The sequence below is a fragment of the Cupressus sempervirens genome, chromosome 10 (assembly GCF_028749045.1).
Source record: "Cupressus sempervirens isolate cs-2001-9-10 chromosome 10, ASM2874904v1, whole genome shotgun sequence".
In the NCBI taxonomy this organism is placed as follows: domain Eukaryota; kingdom Viridiplantae; phylum Streptophyta; class Pinopsida; order Cupressales; family Cupressaceae; genus Cupressus; species Cupressus sempervirens.
In genome coordinates this window covers 453,119,750-453,138,564 of record NC_143127.1, presented here as the reverse complement: position 1 = coordinate 453,138,564, position 18,815 = coordinate 453,119,750, and the positions used below count along the sequence as shown (strand labels likewise).

The following is an 18,815-nucleotide window of genomic DNA, read 5'->3' as shown; positions in this document are numbered from 1 at the left end:
TTTTGGTGATTTCACATAGTGTGTACACACTATAGCATGTGCAGACTATGTAAAAATACTTCTCTCCCTATCCCACCATCCCCCATCCCCTACTCTCTCTCTCTCTCTCTCTCTCTCTCTCTCTCTCCCTACTCTCTTTCTCCTCTCGCATCGCCTACTCTCTCACTCTCTCTCCCATCCTCTACTCTCTCACTCTCTATCCTCTCCCATACCCTACTCTCTCTCACTCTCTCTCTTCTCCCATCCCCTATTCTCTCTCTTGCTCTCTCTTCTCTTCCATCCCCTACTCTCACTCGTTCTCCCTCTCCCACTGCCTACTCTCTCTCACCCACTCTCCTCTCCCATCCATTACTCTCTTTGTCTCAAACACTCCCATCCCCCCCTCTCTCCCATCGCCTAATCTTTCTCCCCTCTCCCATCCCCTACTCTCTCTCTCTCTCTCTTGCTCTCCCTCTCCCACTGCCTACTCTCTCTTTCCCATCCCCTATTCTCTCTCACCCTCTCTCCTCTCCCATCCCCTACTCTCTCTCACTCCATCCCCCCTCTCTCTCCCTCTCCCATCTCCTACTCTCTCTCTCTCTCTGTCTCCAATTCCCTACTCTCTCCCATCCCCTACTCTCTCTTGCTCTCCCTCTCCTACTCCCTCTCCCACTACCTACTCTCTCTCTCGCATCTCCTACTCTCTCTCACTCTCTCTCCTCTCCCATCCCCTACTCTCTCTCTCTCACTCTCTCTCTCCTCTCCCATCCCCTACTCTCTCTCTTGCTCTCCCTCTCCTACTCCCTCTCCCACCACCTACTCTCTCCCATCCCCTAATCTCTCTCTCTCAGGTTGCTCTCTCTCCCCCTCTTCCATCCCCTTCTCTCTCTCTCTCTCTCTCTCTCTCACTCTCTCTCTCTCTCTCTCTCTCTCACACACACACACACTCTCTCATCCTCCTCTTTCTCTTGCGCTCCCTCTCCCATTGCCGACTCTCTCTCTCTCTCTCTCTCTCTCCCATCCCCTACTCTCACTCTCTCTCCCATCCTATTCTCTCTCTCTACCACCCCCTACTCTCTCTCACACTCTCTCCCATCCCCTACTCTCTCTCTCACACACTCCCATCCCCCCCCTCTCTCTCTCCCTCTCCCACTCCCTCTCCCACCACCTACTCTCTCTCACATCCACTACTCTCTCTCTCCCCTCTCCCATCCCCTACTCTCTCTCTTTCATAGACACACACTCCCATCCCCCTCTCTCTCCTCTCCCATCCCCTACTATCTAGATCTCTCACACACACTCCCATCCCCCCTCTCTCTCTCCCTCTCCCACTCCCTCTCCCACCACCTACTATCTCTCTCTCTCATCCCCTACTCTCTCTCTCTCTCTCTCCCATCCCCTACTCTCTCTCACACTCTCTCCCATCCCCTACTCTTAGTCTCTTTCTCTCTCCCATCCCATTCTCTCTCTCTCTACCACCCCCTACTCTCTCTCACACTCTCACACTCTCTCCCATCCCCTACTCTCTCTCTTACACACACTCCCATCCCCTCCTCTCTCTCTCCCTCTCCCACTCCCACTTCCACCACCTACTCTCTCTCTCTCTCTCACAGATACTCTTTCTCTCCCTTCTCCCATCTCCTACTCTCTCTCTTTCACAAACACACACTCCCATCCCCCTCTCTCTCTCCTCTCCCATTCCCTACTCTCTAGATCTCTCACACACACTCCCATCCCCCTCTCTCTCTCTCCCTCTCCCACTCCCTCTCCCATTGCCTACTATCTCTCTCTCACTCTCTCTCTCTCCCCCTCTCTATCTCTCTCTCCCATCCCCTACTCTCACTCTCTCTCTCCCCCATCCCCCTACTCTCTCTCACACTCTCTCCCATCCCCTACTCTCACTCTATCTCTCCCATCCCATTCTCTCTCTGCTACCCCCTAATCTCTCTCACACTCTCACACTCTCTCCCATCCCCTACTCTCTCTTACAAACACTCCCATCCCCCCTCTCTTTCTTCCTCTCCTACCACCTACTCTCTCTCCCATCTGCTACTCTCTCTCTCTCTCTCTAGAGCTACTCTCTCTCTCTCTCCTCTCCCATCCCCTACTCTCTCTCTTTCATAGACACACTCCTATCCCCCCCTCTCTCCTCTTCCATCCCCTACTCTTTAGATCTCTCACACACACTCCCATCCCCCCCCCCCTCTCTCTCCCATTGCCTACTATCTCTCTCTCTCTACTCTCTCTCTCCCATCCCATACTCTCTCTCTCTCCCATCCCCTACTCTCACTCTCTCTCCCATCCCGTACTCTCTCTCTGCCACCCCCTACTCTCTCTCACACTCTCACACTCTCTTCCATCCCCTACCCTCTCTCTCTTACACACATTCCCATTCCCCCTCTCTCTCCCTCTCCCACCACCTACTCTCTCTCCCCATCCCCTACTCTCTCTCTCTCCCCTCTCCCATCCCATACTCTCTCTCTTTCACACACCCACACACTCCCATTCCCCCTCTCTCTCCTCTCCCATCCCCTTCTCTCTAGATCTCTCACACACACTCCCATCCCCCCTCTCTCTCCCTCTTCCACTCCCTCTCCTACCACCTACTATCTCTCTCTCTCTCTCTCTCTCTCTCTCATTCTCTCCCTCTCTACTCTCTCTCTCATTCTGTCCCTCTCTACTCTCTCTCTCCCATCCCCTGCTCTCTCTCTTACACACACTCCCATCCCCCCTCTCTCTATCCCACTCCCTCTCCCACTACCTACTCTCTCTCTCCCATCTCCTACTCTCTCTTTAACACACATGCACCCATCCCCCCTTTCTCTCTCCTCTCCCATTCCCTACTCTGCCTCTCACTCGCTCTCCCTCTCCCACTACCTAGTCTCTCTCTCTCTCTCTCTACTCTCACTCTCACTCTCTCCCTCTCTACTCTCTCTTTGCCACCCCCTACTATCTCTCACATTTTCACACTCTCTCCCATCCCCTACTCTCTCTCTCTCTCTTACACACATTTCCATGCCCCCTCTCTCTCCTTCTCCCACTCCCTCTCCCACCACCTACTCTCTCTCTCCCCCCTCTCCCATCTCCTACTCTCTCTCTTTCACACACACGCACTCCCATCCTCCTCCTCCTCCTCTCTCTCTCTCTCGCTCTCCCTCTCCCACTCTGTCTCCCATTGGCTACTCTCTCTCTCTCCCCCATCCCCTACTCTCAATCTCTCTCTCTCTTATCCTATACTCTCTCTCTACCACCCCTACTCTCTCTCACACTTCCTCTCTCTCCCATCCCCTACTCTCTCTCTTACACATTCCCATTCCCCCCTCTCTCCCCCTCTCCCACTCCCTCTCTCACTATCTACTCTCTCTCCCATCCCCTACTCTCTCCCTCCCCTCTCCCATCCCCTACTCTCTCTCTCTTTCACACACCCACACACTCCTATCCCCCCTCTCTCTCCTCTCCCATCCCCTACTCTCTAGATCTCTCTCACACACTCCTATCCCTTGCTCTATCTCCCTCTCCCACTCCCTCTCCCACTACCTACTATCTCTCTCTCTCTCTCACTCTCTCACTCTCCACTCTCTCTCCCCCATCCCCTACTCCCGCTCCCCTCTCCCATCCCCTACTTTCTCGCTCTGCCACCCCTACTATCTCTCACACTCTCACACTCTCTCCCATGCCCTACTCTCTCTCACTCTCTCACACACACACACTCCCATATTCTTCCTCCTCGTCCTCGTCCTCCTCCTCTCTCTCTCTCTCTCCCTAGCTCCCTCTCCCATTGCCTACTCTCTCTCTAACATCCCCTAGTCTCAATCTCTCTCTCTCCCATCCTGTACTCTCTGTGCCATCCCTAATCTCTCTCTCTCTCTCTCTCTCTCTCTCTCTCTCTTCCTCTCTCCCCCATCCCCTACTCTCAATCTCTCTCTCCCATCCCATACTCTCTCTTTACCACACCTACTCTCTCTCACACTTCCTCTCTCTCCCATCCCCTACTCTCTCTCTCCCCTCTCCCATCTCCTACTCTCTCTCTCTCTCTCTCTCTCTCACACACACACACACACACACACACACACACACACACACACACCCATCTACTCCCCTCTCTCTCTTGCTATGCTTCTCTTCTTCCCTCTCTATGCACTATTTAGGTCTCAATAGTGTGAGCACACTAAAGTGTGCACATGCTATTAAGACCCAAATTTAAAAAGTTTTAAATAGCACATGTGTGCTATAATGCACATGTGCTATAAGGTGTACATGCTATTCAAACCTTTGCATTCTACCAAGCCTAAGGCTTGGTTTTGCCTTGGGGATCCAACCCAAAGGTTTGGAGTCTATAAACTGGTCTGAGATGTGTTTGCTGCAAACATACAAAAATGATTGATTTTTCTTGTGTGCTCTCCTTCAAGATTCCTCATGGTTGAGCATCGATAAGATCAAGTTACATGACATTGTAGGTCTCTATGTTAACTATATAACCATATAATTTATTTTTTATTTAAACTATTTCAAGCTTTTCATCTATAATTTATTTTGAATGTATGTCCATTTTTTTGTCGAAAACCAACATGCACTAATTGGGCTATAGATTTTAGCTCGTTCATCAAATTTTGCAACAACTTAGTTTTTTAGAAACTAGACTCCATTCTACACACTTTGAAAAAAAGAAGTTTTGATTTTAGATTAGTTTTCAATCATTTCTAGGGGAAGCACACAGATATTTCACGTTTTTGAGATGTGTCTAGTTAAAAAATTCATTACAAAAAATACACATTATAAAATTACCCAAAATTTTTGAGATAAACTACATAGTGTTAAGTAACTTTTAACCAGAGCAATTAAAGAATTTCAAAAAAAAGTTAAAATTTTAGGGGGTCCACACTTTCTACCATGTTATTTTTTTTGGAATAAACAATACCACTTTCTATGCATCTTTTTTTTGAGGACCTAAAACTAAACCATTTTGAAAAAAAAATAGAAGTTTAGAAACTAGATTCAAAGGACTACTACTTTTATTTTTGTCATATCTTAAAATTTTGAGCATAACTATCTTCAAATTCTTGTTGAAGTTCAAAAATTGTTGATTTCAGGAAAAAAGTGTCCACTTATACCCCCCTTTTGGCACCACAACTTGGTGCACTTACCCTAATTTATAAAATTTTGGAGTTGGTTTCTTAAAAAAAATGAAATTACCTATTTTGACCCCCAAAATTGAGATTAAATGATCTCCTATTGTAAAATAAATAATGTTAATTTGTGCTTCTTGGAGCAAGCTTTCCAATGACTACAATTGTAATACATATTATATTCATTAAGAGTTTCAAATATGAGTTTAACTCATTATAGGTTCATTAATGATTGAACATCAATTGACTTCGACACTTCAGAAAAATTTGCAAATTAGGTCAATTTTTTTCTTGAATTTTTTTTCAGAAATAGCTTGTTGAGATAGCTTTCTATTAAAAAAAGAAAATTAGATTTATGATAAATTGAGTTTAAGTTATCTGTGTCAAAATAAACATATGTCTAAATTACGATTGATGTTACTTCAAAACTCCATAAACTATATAATATTCAATCATATTGAATCAAACCAAATACATCCTCTAGATATTGATGTTACAAATCTAACACCAAAAGAATTACCTCATTATCATTTCTAAAAAAAATTATGCGTGTCAAGCAGACTATCACTCTTTAAAAATATTAATTTTTCATATGTACCACTTTTCGGAGGTGAATTTTTTTTGACTTAAATAATAATTTTTAAATTAAAAAATATGGTTACAAAGTAGGAACAAAGTACTAGAAATCATTAGTTTACGTCATCTTTAAATCATTCATAGTTTTAGAGATATAGTCACTCAAATGTGAGATTTATTTCAAAAGTATTGATTTCAGTGTCAAAATTGGTCAAAAAGTGGCACCCACTATTGTGGGATCACCCATGTATAGGGATCGACTTAGGTAACTTCAACTTGGTGGCTCTCGTTATTATGTTACATTTGTTGATGATGCAACTAGAAAAGTATGGGTTTATTTCCTTAGACAGAAATATGATGTATTTCAAACTTTTAAGAAATGGAAATGCTTGGCTGAAAATGAGACTGGAAAGAAATTAAAATGTCTTAGATCTAATAATGGTGGTGAGTATTGCTGTCATGAATTTGAAGATTATTGCTCTGTTAATGGTATTCATAGATCGAAAATTGTTCCAAGGACTCCATAGGAAAATGGAGTGGCTGAACGCATGAACAGGGCTGTAATGGAGGGTGTAAGGAGCATGAGGTTGCATGTAGGGTTTCCCTTAAACATGTGGGTGGAGGCTATCAATACTATTATATATTTGATTGATAGAAGTCCCTCTACTCCTTTGGGTTGTGGTATTCTAGAGAAAGCATGGACTGGTAGTGCCCCCACAGGGATTTTTAGGGGCAGCCCCCCCCAAAGCCAAAATGACCTTATATTGTAAAAGGCATTAGCTACTATTGTTATATTATTCTAGCTCTAATTTTGTAAGTGGTAAAAAGCTTGTATAAAAAGGCTTAGGGTTAGGGATTTTCATAATGGGTGATGCAAAAATTGGTTCTTGCAACAGTATTGAGATGTAAGGGATTATAGATTGTAATAAAGTTGTAATCATTGGATCATAACAATATTGGACTTGTTGTTGGTGGATGTAGCCCAGGGATTGGGTGAACCACGTTAAATCTTGGTGTCTTGTGTTCTCTTATGTGCGATCTACTATTTTTTGATATTGGTTATATTTTCATGTAACTATTATTTCTCCCTAGGTTAATCCTAACATGAAAATGGGATCATTAATTATACTTGATGATTTTCTTGTGACATATAGATAAATTTTAATGTATTTTCATTATGATTTTATAAAATAGGCAAGAAAATACAACATAATGGGAAATTATGAGCCTCTTATCCAAGAGGTCTTGGGTTTGACTCTACACAAGCTTAATAAATAATCTCATCACATAATAATAATGAATTTTTTTTACAATATTACTTTACTTTTTTGTGCTTAGGCATCAAATTCAAGAGACAAAACAACCAATGTCAAAAGAGGTGTATCCCCTCTACATCTACTTTATATCTATTCAAGATTAAATTAATACCTAAGAAATAAGATTCATGTCTCCAACTCAAAACCTAACTTTTGTCACAACATTTATTTGACGAGGCTACAAGAAAACCAATAAACAAAATAAATCCATTATCAAAAGCTAAAGGAATTGGCCAAAAAGTAACTTTCATAACCCCATTTTATCTAACAAGACTAAGCGAGTAGTGAATCAAGTAAACCTATTGAGTAGTGATTTAGTGTAGTAGGATAATTAATCTGACCTCTAATTTACTAAAATAAAATATTCTATCAGTTTATAAATAATATTGTTACCTCCCTTCTTAAGTCTCCTGAATAATTACTCCTCAAAAAGATCTTTTAAAACTTTATAAATAATTATATCTCAAAAAGTCTTTTAAAACTTTATAATTACAATCTTAAGAGATTTGTTGCTCCTTTCTTTTATATTTATATATTTTTCATTAGATGATGGCAATAGAAGAAACAAAGAACAATTGTAATTTAATCTTATCTTTTAGATAACAATTTCTCTATGAGAGAAAGTTTATTTTTCCTTTCAAAGAATTACAATTTCTATATTTGATATTGATTTTTATTTTAAAGATAATTTAGATATAAGAAAATTCATTGCAAATTGTAAGTGATAAATATCAACACATCCAAAATTTGTAATTATTTTTTTAGAACAATAAAAATCCTAATATCTTATTACTTTCTTTAAGATAGTGTATCAATATCTTATTACATTGATGTTTCTCTAATATTTCAAGTCGAAATTATACCATGTAAGTTTTTATTTTATTTATCATTATATTATTTCATTTATTTTCTTTTTTATATCATTTCAAATAATTTAAACTACAATTTTTAATTAATCTAAAATTAACTTTCATTTATACAACATTTTCTTCTTCTCTTTTATTTTTAAACAACTTATTCTCCATTATTTCATAATAAATATTTTAATTCACAAATAAAACTTTATAATTTGAAGATATCATCATATTATATCAAGAAGCAACCAAAATTTAAACTATATCTTATTTACACGTTATGGAACTTCACCATAAAAATTTCTATATTTGACATTGATTTTTATTTTAAAGATAATTTATATATAAGAAAAATTCATTGCAAATTATAAGTGATAAATATCAACACATCTGGAAAATGACATCATCTGGCAAGAAGCAGCCAAAATTTAAACTATATCTTATTTACAATATGGTATGGAACTTCACCATAAAAATTTCTACATCTTTGCTTCAATAAACTATCCTTTTTATTTGCACAACGAGGTGAAAATTACAAGGTGATTCTCACATTATTGCGTGACAAACAATTGAGATCATATTAATGTGTCCAAGAAACATTGGATCAGATGGATCAGATCCATCGCAAGCTTAAGAAAATAGAAAATAAAATTTCAAGAAAGAAAATGTCCTTTATTACTGAACAAAGCTACAAAGATCCACTATAGAACGTTAATACAGATACAAACAATGGAATAAAGAAGAGAGCCAACATTCAGACTGCTGGAATGCTTGAAAAAGAGAAGCCTTTGTAGCCCTTGTAAGCATACCATGCAATTCTTGTATAATAAAAACCCGGAACAAAAAACACCATTGCAAGCAAAGCAAACAACACACCTGCACATAAACATTTTTAAACCATTAAACCAAAAATAGATTTAACTATATAAGATCATTAGATTTTAATTACAAGAATTCTAAAATTCAAGTATGATATGATGTAACGTCCTCAAACAACAGCTAATCATATAAACAAACGATAAATAGTTTAACACAGACCTAAAACTCCAATTACAATATAATATCATATCAATGAATAAATCAAGTTTATAAGGAAAATTTAAAACCAGCTAACATGAAAGAATAAAATACAATGCATTCTTATTAACAATAGATTCTAATTGAAAACAAAAGCGCGCAACACAACTGTAATTCACGAGCCTCTATGTGAGAGGTCTTGGATTCAAATTTGCTTGACACATAAAAATAATTAATTACAACAAATAACAATAATCAATCTACGCTTCCACCGTTTACCAATCACAACGAAGAACAACAACTAATCACATAGAAAACAGCCTACAACAAACCAAAATTCAAAATAACACCAACAGAAAAACAGAAAAGAAATTTGATATGAATTATGTTTTTGAAGAAGAAAACACACCACGAATTCTGCTCCCTCCAGTTTGCGCGAAGACCATGAAGAGACCCAATAAAATGCCGAGAAATCCCATAATTAGGAGAGTAACAGCGAGTGTTATTTCCTTTACAGGGGGCCTGCGTTCTATGTTTAACGTGGCTTTGAAAACGTTATCATCTTCAGAAGCCATTTAATTCAATCGCAGGAGAAGTTTATTAAGAAGAGTCGGTTGTTTTCTTCTCCTCCTGTGAAATTTTCTGTATTGCCTTTGATTATTCTGAATAGATGTTTCTCTGTCTTCTCAAAGCTTAGTTTTCCTGTGAAATACAAATCGACGTTTGTATTATATTTATTCGTTCGTTGCTTTCCAAGGCGACGATTCAAGGGTGTCTTTTAAACCAAAAAAAAAAAAACAATTGGAATTACACTCTTCAATATTATGATTTGTTCTTTAAGATGAAGATAAAGATATTGTTTCTAGCAGTCGTTTAGACGATAAGATTGGCTCCTGTATTCCTTCATTTGTGAAGTATTTTGTAATTGAGATCTAAAAATGGATACTTGCATCTATTTTAATTCAGCAAGTAGTCCCTTCCCTTTCGCATTTAGAAGTATTTAAAAATATTTAAGACTTTTTTACAAGATTATTTTTTTTATATGGAGATTCAGCATTTTTGTCTAGTTTTTTTTGTTAAGAACTAAAGACTGATGGGTATCAATATATTTTAGAAATTAAAAATATAATAATATATATTTTAACAAAATTAGTATTGGTATGTTATGTTAGTTAAATTGTAGTGTTATTGTATTTATTATTAAGGTTTGAATTCTATGGGTTGCTATTATTAAATGTTAAAATGTGGACGACATTTTTCAATTGAATTTTTTTTTTTCAAAGTTATCACATTTCTATAATTTATGTAAATATTTTATCTTTTCTTTGGATTCAATTGTGTAAGTTATTTTATCATCAATGTTTCTGATCACGCTACATGATCCATCATTAAGATGCAAGAGAGGCAAGGAGAAGATGGAATTTTTTTTCTTCTATATTTTGTCTTTGTAACAAAACAAAAATGATATTAAGCTAAAAATTTGGTTCTGTGTGTTGTATTTTGAGGGTAACATATATTGTAATGGTAAGTGAGACACAATCAAAGGTGACAATTTTTTTTTGTCAAATATAATCGTATTCTTCAAAATAACCATGAAATTTTCATGTTTAAGAGTCAACTTCATAAACTCTTTCAAAACAATAATTGACCATTCATTAAATAAATACTCTTTAATTAGAATAATTAGTCAATCAAATATCCATTTCCCACTCTCTTAAAATATAGACAACTAAAATTATAAGATCAAATCTATTAAGTATCTTAGAGTCTAGCAATTGGTTGTATTTAATTTTAGTTTAGACTCACAGTTACATAGAAATGTACATCCCTAAGTTTGTAAATGATCTAGTGTATAGACCTAAGCCCACATTAAAAATATTTGTTAAAAAACTATATATTATAATTTCCTCACCTCAATTTCTTGATATAAGAATTTTGATAAGGTTTTGGTAGTTTTTTAAAAAATATTTTAAGAACTTAATGAATGTAAGAGTAACATGAAATATTTAGTGAATCTTGTTTGAATTGAATAAACAACTTTGGAGAAATAATAATAAAATGTGTACAATTGGTCTAGGATTAGGTGGATTAATACACAATACTCTCATGATGTTACTTTGGTCTTATCCTAAATTATCCTCACATTTTTTACAAAATATTAAATAAATGAATGAACATCTTTAGATAAAACACCATAATACCCAATATACACAAATGTGTGTCATGTTAGTGTAAGACAAGGAAAATTAGAAATCAACATCATAAGAATAAATGAGGATAACCACAAAATCTATAAAATTCATGTAAAACCAAATCCCTACTCCATGATTAAAGCATTTAAGAAAAGTGCATAAGAACATGAAATCAATCAAATAAGCACTCCTTCAATGGAGCTTGAATATCTTCACCTTCTTCCCAAAGGAGTTGATGTAGCTCTTGAATTGACAAAGTGCACTCATAAATCATGAAAGAAAATAAACTGAATGATAGAAAGAATACTTGGAATATGGTTAGCCTTTCATGAGAAAATTGATCTCAATTTATAGAGTTTCAAAGCCAGGATTCAAAATTAGCCACAAGGTGTGCGAATGAAAGATTGCCATAATGGAAGAGTGTCATATTATGGCACATTATAATAGTTGTATTTTAGAAATGCACAAATTTGAAAGGTTATTTTGGAAAGGAAAGAGGCCAAATTAGATTGAAAAATGGGAAGGGGACTTATAAGATATGTAAGCTTAAAAAGAGGAGAATGTACTTGAGTTAGGGAACTTGAATTTAAAAAAATTATTTATTCCATTAAATGAAGAATATATGAATCATAAAACTCCAAAATCATGAATTGACCAATTAATTAATGTTTGAATTCTTTAGAATAACTGATAGGGTGGGGGGGAATCAATAATCCTCGGTCCATATGTATAATTAAAACTTTTCAATGCTTAGTAGACCCATATCCATAAAATCTTATTATGCATGCATCCATTGGATCATACAATACTTTGTAGGTTACTATCCTAGGTCAAAATAACTTTGCATAAATATAAACATGAAACATGATATATTCAATAACACATTTGATACAAGGACTTTATATGGAAACCCAATTTGGGAAAAACTACCAGTAACATGCTACTAATTCTCACTCTTTGAAGTGATACCCTATGAAAGGCCAACCTTGTTAAAGGTTACAATACACACTATTAAATGTGACCTGGTTAAAGGATTTTAATCACCTTATTAGGAGTGAGCTTTGTTAGAGGACTTTAGACCATTCACTTGGAATGTTGCACAGTTAAAGGATTTAAAAATGATTGTTAGGTCAACCTTAATTTAAAGGATTTACCCTAGAATGATATAATGATTAGAAAGTAATAGCAAAGCTTGATCTAATAACAAATTACAACTCACTTGCATATTATAGATCTCTGTTTCAGTTATCCATTCTACTTAGCTTTCACATACTTAAGCTCTGATAGCTTGTTTACTCTTCAATCATTCATACTCTTAAGCCTTCTTGGTTTGTATGCCAATTGCAGTTTCTACTGTTTGACCATTCAATGAGGCAATACCCTAGACTCCTTGTCTTCCTTAGATTCTCGCACATGACAACCTTTGCTTCTGACTAGCTCTCTCTATAAATAGAGATTTAAGATCTTTTGCCACTTAACCACAATCATCCATTTTAGGATTAGGTAGGATTAGGTAGGATATAATGAATCTACCCAGTTTTCCATTTGGTTCCTCTAGAAACTTCTTCTTCAATCCTCCCTAAATTCATCAAAAAGTGGTTTACCTTGAATTCTATGCCACCAACTCATCATAGTTATCTTCCACATGCTTCACACAATTCAAGAAAATAAAATAGTCAACTTAGATTCATCAAATCTTTGATTTAACATGAATATTAGTGTATCATCTTAAAATAGAAGCACTTCCATGTTAAGAGAGTTTAACCCTCTGAGTAAGTGACCAGGGGTCATGTCAAGAACCTTGAATAGGTCTTTGCATGGATCTAGCTATTTTTCCCATGTTCTACTTCTCTCTCTATTTCTAGCCTATTTTTGACAACTTTCTCTATGAAACTGAGGACTTTGAATTTTTGGGTCAATGACAACCTTTTAGATCAAGGTTGGCCTCAACCATGACCTAGGTCAACGATGACTTTAACCCTGACCTAGGGCAGGGTCGACCTCGTCCCTGACCCTAGGTCCAATTTTCAAGTTCTAGGACTCTCAAGATATTGGGCTTTGGAAAGTTTCATTTTCCTACTTTTGGGTCATCTATTTTAGGTTTTAGAATGGTACACTCTTAAATTGCATTTAATCTATGTCCATTTATAGGTGTTAAGGTTAACTAGGATTTAATATTTTATCTTTCCTTTGGATTCAATTGTGTAAGTTATTTTATCACCAATGTTTTGGATCATAGTACATGATCCATCATTAAGATGCAAGAGAGTCAAGGAGAAGATGATTTTTTTTTTCTATATTTTGTCTTTGTAACAAAACAAAAATGATATTAAGCTAAAAAATTGGTTCTTTATGTTGTATATTGAGGACAAGATATATTGTAATGGTAATTGAGACATAATCAAAGGCGATTTTTTTTTTTTTGTCAAATATGATCTTATTCTTTAAAATTGCCATGAGATTTTCATGTTTAAGAGTCAACTTCATAAACTCTTTTAAAACAATAATTGAATATTCATTTTAAATAAATAATCTTTAATTAGAATAATTAGTCAATCAAATATCCATTTCCCACTCTCTTAAAAAATAGACAACTAGTTCATTATAAGATCAAATCTATTAAGTATCTTAGAGTCTAGCAATTGCTTTTATTTAATTTTAATTTAGAGTCATAGTTACATAGAAATGTACATCCCTAAGTTTGTAAATGATCTAATGTGTAGACATAAGGCCACATAAAAAATATTTGTTATAAAACTATATATCATAATTTCCTCACCTCAATTTCTTGATATAAGGATTTTGATAAGGTTTTGGTAGTTTTTACAAATATATATTAGGAACTTAATGAATATAAGGGTAACATAAAATCTTTAATGAATCTTGTTTAAATTGAATAAAAAACTTTGGAGAATGGATTGAAAGGAGATAATAATAAAATGTGTACAAATGATCTAGGATTAGGTGGATTAATACACAATACTCTCATGATCTTACTTTGGTCTTATCCTAAATCATCCTCACAATTTTTACAAAATGTTAAATAAATGAATGAACATCTTTAAATAAAACACCATAACACCCAATATACACAAATGTGTGTCATGTTAGTGTAAGACAAGGAAAATTAGAAATCAACATCATAAGCATAAATGGGGATAACCACAAAACCTATAAAATTCATGCAAAACCAAATCTCTAGTCCATAATTAAAGTCATTTAAGAAAAGTGAATAAGAATATGAAATCAATAAAACAAGCACTCCCTCAATGTAGCTTAAATATCTTCACTTTCTTCCAAAACAAGTTGATGTAGCTCTTGAATTGACAAAGTGCACTCATAGATCATGAAAGAAAATAAACTAAATGATAGAAAGAATACTTGTAATATGGTTAGCCTTTTATGAGAAAATTGATCTCAATTTATAGAGTTTTGAAGCCAAGATTCAAAATTAGCCACAAGGTGTGCGAATGAAAGATTGTCATATTATGACACATTATAATAGTTTTATTTTAGAAATGTATAAATTTGAAAGGCTATTTTGGAAATGAAAGAGGCCAAATTAGATCAAAAAATAGGAAGGAGACTTATAAGAGATGTAAGCTTAAAAAGAGGAGAATGTACTTGAGTTAGGGAACTTGAATTTAAAAATTTATTTATTATATTAAATCAAGAATTTATGAATTATAAAACTCCAAAATCATAAATTGGCTAATTAATTAATAGAAATTAATTAATTTTGAAGACATAGGGAAAATGGATAAATAAAGTCTATTTATGTTTTAAGGTTGATGGTTCAGGATAAATTATGGGTTAGTTACCCTTGAAGTGGACAAACATGTCAACTTTGATAAAATTTGATGACGTTGATGCATAATTGAAATTATCTTGATAATTTTGAAATGGATTTGAATTGATTTTGATGATTTTGATAGGGGTTTGAAATGACTTTGATGATTTTGATAAAGACTGAACATTTTGAAAGTGATTTGAGAGGATTCAATATGATTTTGAAATAAGTAGTTTAATTTGATAAAATTGATAATGTTTGGAAATGATTTTGATGTAATTGGTAAATATTTGAATTGATTTAGATGATTTTGAAAGGGTTTTGAAAGAGATCGATTATGTCAAATCGAAGCAAAATATTTGTAATTAATTAATAAAATTTTGATATTTAATTAATGAACAATAACACAATATAGGCATAGGATAAAGACCATACATTCAAATAAGATAATAATTAGAATATAAAGAACAATATTTTGATCACTATGCAAAAAATTTAGAACACAACATTGCAAGCAAGAACAATTTTCTTGTGTTTGTATTCTTCTCTTCTTTGATAATTGCAATTTTGAGCACTATTTCAAAGAATAATGAAGAAAAATTGCATAAAAATTTCTTTGATAATGAAAGGGTACAAATATTTCCTCTTGATTAATTGACCAAAAAATGTAAGTAATAGGTAACATTTGCCAAACACAATGAGACAAATCCACAACAATCAATAGATTAAAAATTAGAGGTCATTTGCAAATTTTATAAAGCTTGGAATGAAAAAACATTATGACCATTAAAAAAATTCAAAGATCGCATGTCCATCTAAGAAAAAGAAGGGCCGATAAGAGGGCTTAGAGATGTGATTTGGGTTGATTTTCACTCTCTCATTTTGAAGATTTATGTCTCTATAATTAGAAGGGTGGAGTGAATTCAATGTAGAATCATCATGGCGAATGAGTGCAAAGATATTGATCACTATGTTGGAATTCTTTAAAATAACTAGGGGGGTGGGTGAATCAGTTATCCAAGGTCCATATGTACAAATAAAACTTTTCACAACTTAGTGAACCCATATCCATAAGACATATTCATGCATGCATCCATTAGATAATACAATCACTTACTATCAAATCAACTTTGCAGAAATGTAAGAATGAAACATAATAGATTCAAGAGCACATTTGACATGATGATTTTACATGGAAATCCAATTTTGGAAAAACCACTAGTAACATGCTACTCATTCTCACTCTTCTAAAGTGATGCCTTGTGAAAGGCCAACCCTATTAAAGGTTACAATGCATACTGTTAAATGTGACTTGGTTAGAGGATTTTAATCACCCTGTTAGAAGTGAGCCTTGTTAGAGGAATTTAGATCATTCATTTGGAATGTCACCCAATTAAAGGATTTACAAATGACTTTTAGGTCAACCTTAATCCAAAGGATTTACCCTAGACTGGTACAATGATTAGAAAGTAACAATAAGGCTTGATTTGATAATAACTTACAACTCACTTGCAGATTATAGATCTTTGTTTTAGTCCTCCATTCTACTTGGTTTTCACACACTTCAACTTTGATAACTTGTTCACCCTTCAAGCATTCATACCCTTAAGCCTTCTTTTTTTGCTTGCTAATAGAAATCTCTTCTGTTTGGCCACTAAATGAAGCAATACTTTAGACCTCTTGTCTAACTTAGGTTCTCCCATATTACAACCTTTTCTTCTGACCAACCATCTTTATAAATGAAAAATTAAGATCTTTTGTTGTTCATCCTCTATTATCCATTTTAGGGTTAGGTAGGATTAGGTAGAATTCAATGAATCTACCCATCTTTTCATTTTATTCCCTTCTAGAAACTTCTCCTTCAATCTTCTTTGAATTTTCTTCAAAATGGTTTGCCATGAATTCTGTGCCACCAACTCATCATAGTTATCTTCCACATGCTTACAAAATTCAAGAAAATAAAATAATTAGCTTAGATTTGTCAAATCCACAATTTAACATGAATACTGGCACTTGGCATCAATATTTTGTCATTTGGCTTCCATATTGTTCTTCCACTCGTCATCCACTAGATAAATAAGAAAATACTAAAGTTCACTAGTGCTCAACATCAACTAAACTTTACTCGGCTTATAATATATCACTCGATATACACTGAACTCTGACTTTTCTCTGCTCTAGCTAATTTTCTACTTGGCTTGCACTAGCTTTGCTTGGAACCTATTGTCCACTTGGTCAAGCTTGGAAGACTTAATTCTTCTTACTTTCTCTTCTGGACTTAATCATTGTATCCAACCTTTGCAAGTTTAAGTGAATAATTAATGCACTATATCATCGTTTTCTTAACTGATCTTTGTACTCCTTTTTCATACCATAACTCAACCTTTCCTCTAGGTGCTTTTCAAATCTCATTTGATTAAAACCTCCTCATCAATCAAACAAATGACAATACTCAAATCAACTAAACAATTGTCTTACCAACAAGTAGTAGGTTTGATATCAGTGACAAAATAATGATTGAAACACATTCTCATACTTGTATCGATCTATTTTCAACACATTAGAGGGTGAAAGACCATATGTATGTCCATCAAACCCTCGATGATTATATTTATTGCACACTTTCCTAGATAGTGTATTGTTGGTCATAGATGCCAAACTATGTTAATGGGTGGAGGTTTGGAAGATATACCCAAATATACAACAAATGTACCAAAGTTATAGACAACTTTGGAGAATGGATCGAAAGTAGATAATAATAAAATGTGTACAAATGATCTAGGATTAGGTGGATCAATACATAATACTCTCATGATGTTACTTTGGTCTTATCCTAAATTGTCCTTGCAATTTTTACAAAATGTTAAATAAATGAATGAACATCTTTTTAAATAAAACACCATAACACCCAATATACACAAATGTGTGTCATGTTAGTGTAAGACAAGGAAAACTAGAAATCAAAATCATAAGCATAAATGAGGATAACCACAAAACCTATAAAATTCATGCAAAACCAAATCCCTAGTCCATAATTAAAGTCATTTAAGAAAAGTGCATAAGAACATGAAATCAATAAAACAAGCACTTCCTCAATGTAGCTTGAATATCTTCACTTTCTTCCCAAACAAGTTGATGTAGCTCTTGAATTGACAAAGTGCACTCATAAATCATGAAAGAAAATAAACTAAATGATAGAAAGAATACTTGGAATATGGTTAGCCTTTCATGAGAAAATTGATCTCAATTTATAGAGTTTTGAAGCTAGGATTTGAAATTAGCCACAAGGTGTGCAAATGAAAGATTCATAATGGAAGATTGTCATATTATGACACATTATAATAGTTTTATTTTAGAAATGCATAAATTTGAAAAGTTATTTTGGAAAGGAAAGAGGCCAAATTAGATTGAAAAATGGGAATGAGACTTATAAGAGATGTAAGCTTAAAAAGAGGAGAATGTACTTGAGTTAGGGAACTTGAATTTAAAAATTTATTTATTCTATTAAATTAAGAATTTATGAATTATAAAACTCCAAAATCATGAATTTTTTAATTAATTAATAGAAATTAATTAATTTTGAAGACATAGGGAAAAGGGATAAATAAAGTCTATTTATGTTTTAAAGTTGATGGTTGGGGATAAATTATGGGTTAGTTACCCCTGAAATGGACAAACATGTCAACTTTGATAAAATTTGATGACATTGATGCATAATTGAAATTATCTTGATAATTTTGAAATGGCTCCAAATTGATTTTGATGATTTTGATAGGGGTTTGAAATGACTTTGATGATTTTGATAAAGATTGGACATTTTGAAAGTGATTTGAGAGATTTCAATATGATTTCGAAATAAGTAGTTTAATTTGATAAAGTTGATAATGTTTGGAAATGATATTTATGTAATTGGTAAAGATTTGAATTGATTTAGATGATTTTGAAATGGTTTTGAAAGAGACCGA

The 18,815-nt window shown here is 34.7% G+C and overlaps 1 protein-coding gene across 1 annotated transcript; it reads right to left on the bottom strand.

Moving 5' to 3' along the window:
• Positions 1-8,377: 8,377 nt before the first annotated feature.
• LOC149534649 (uncharacterized) lies at positions 8,378-9,620 on the bottom strand. Its single transcript, XM_089804733.1, has 2 exons — positions 9,278-9,620; positions 8,378-8,727 (listed from the first exon to the last, which is right to left on the bottom strand). Exons 1-2 carry the CDS (start codon positions 9,441-9,443, stop codon positions 8,606-8,608), a joined length of 288 nt encoding a protein of 95 aa, XP_089660859.1. The 5' UTR covers positions 9,444-9,620; the 3' UTR covers positions 8,378-8,605.
• Between the last annotated feature and the right edge of the window lie 9,195 nt (positions 9,621-18,815).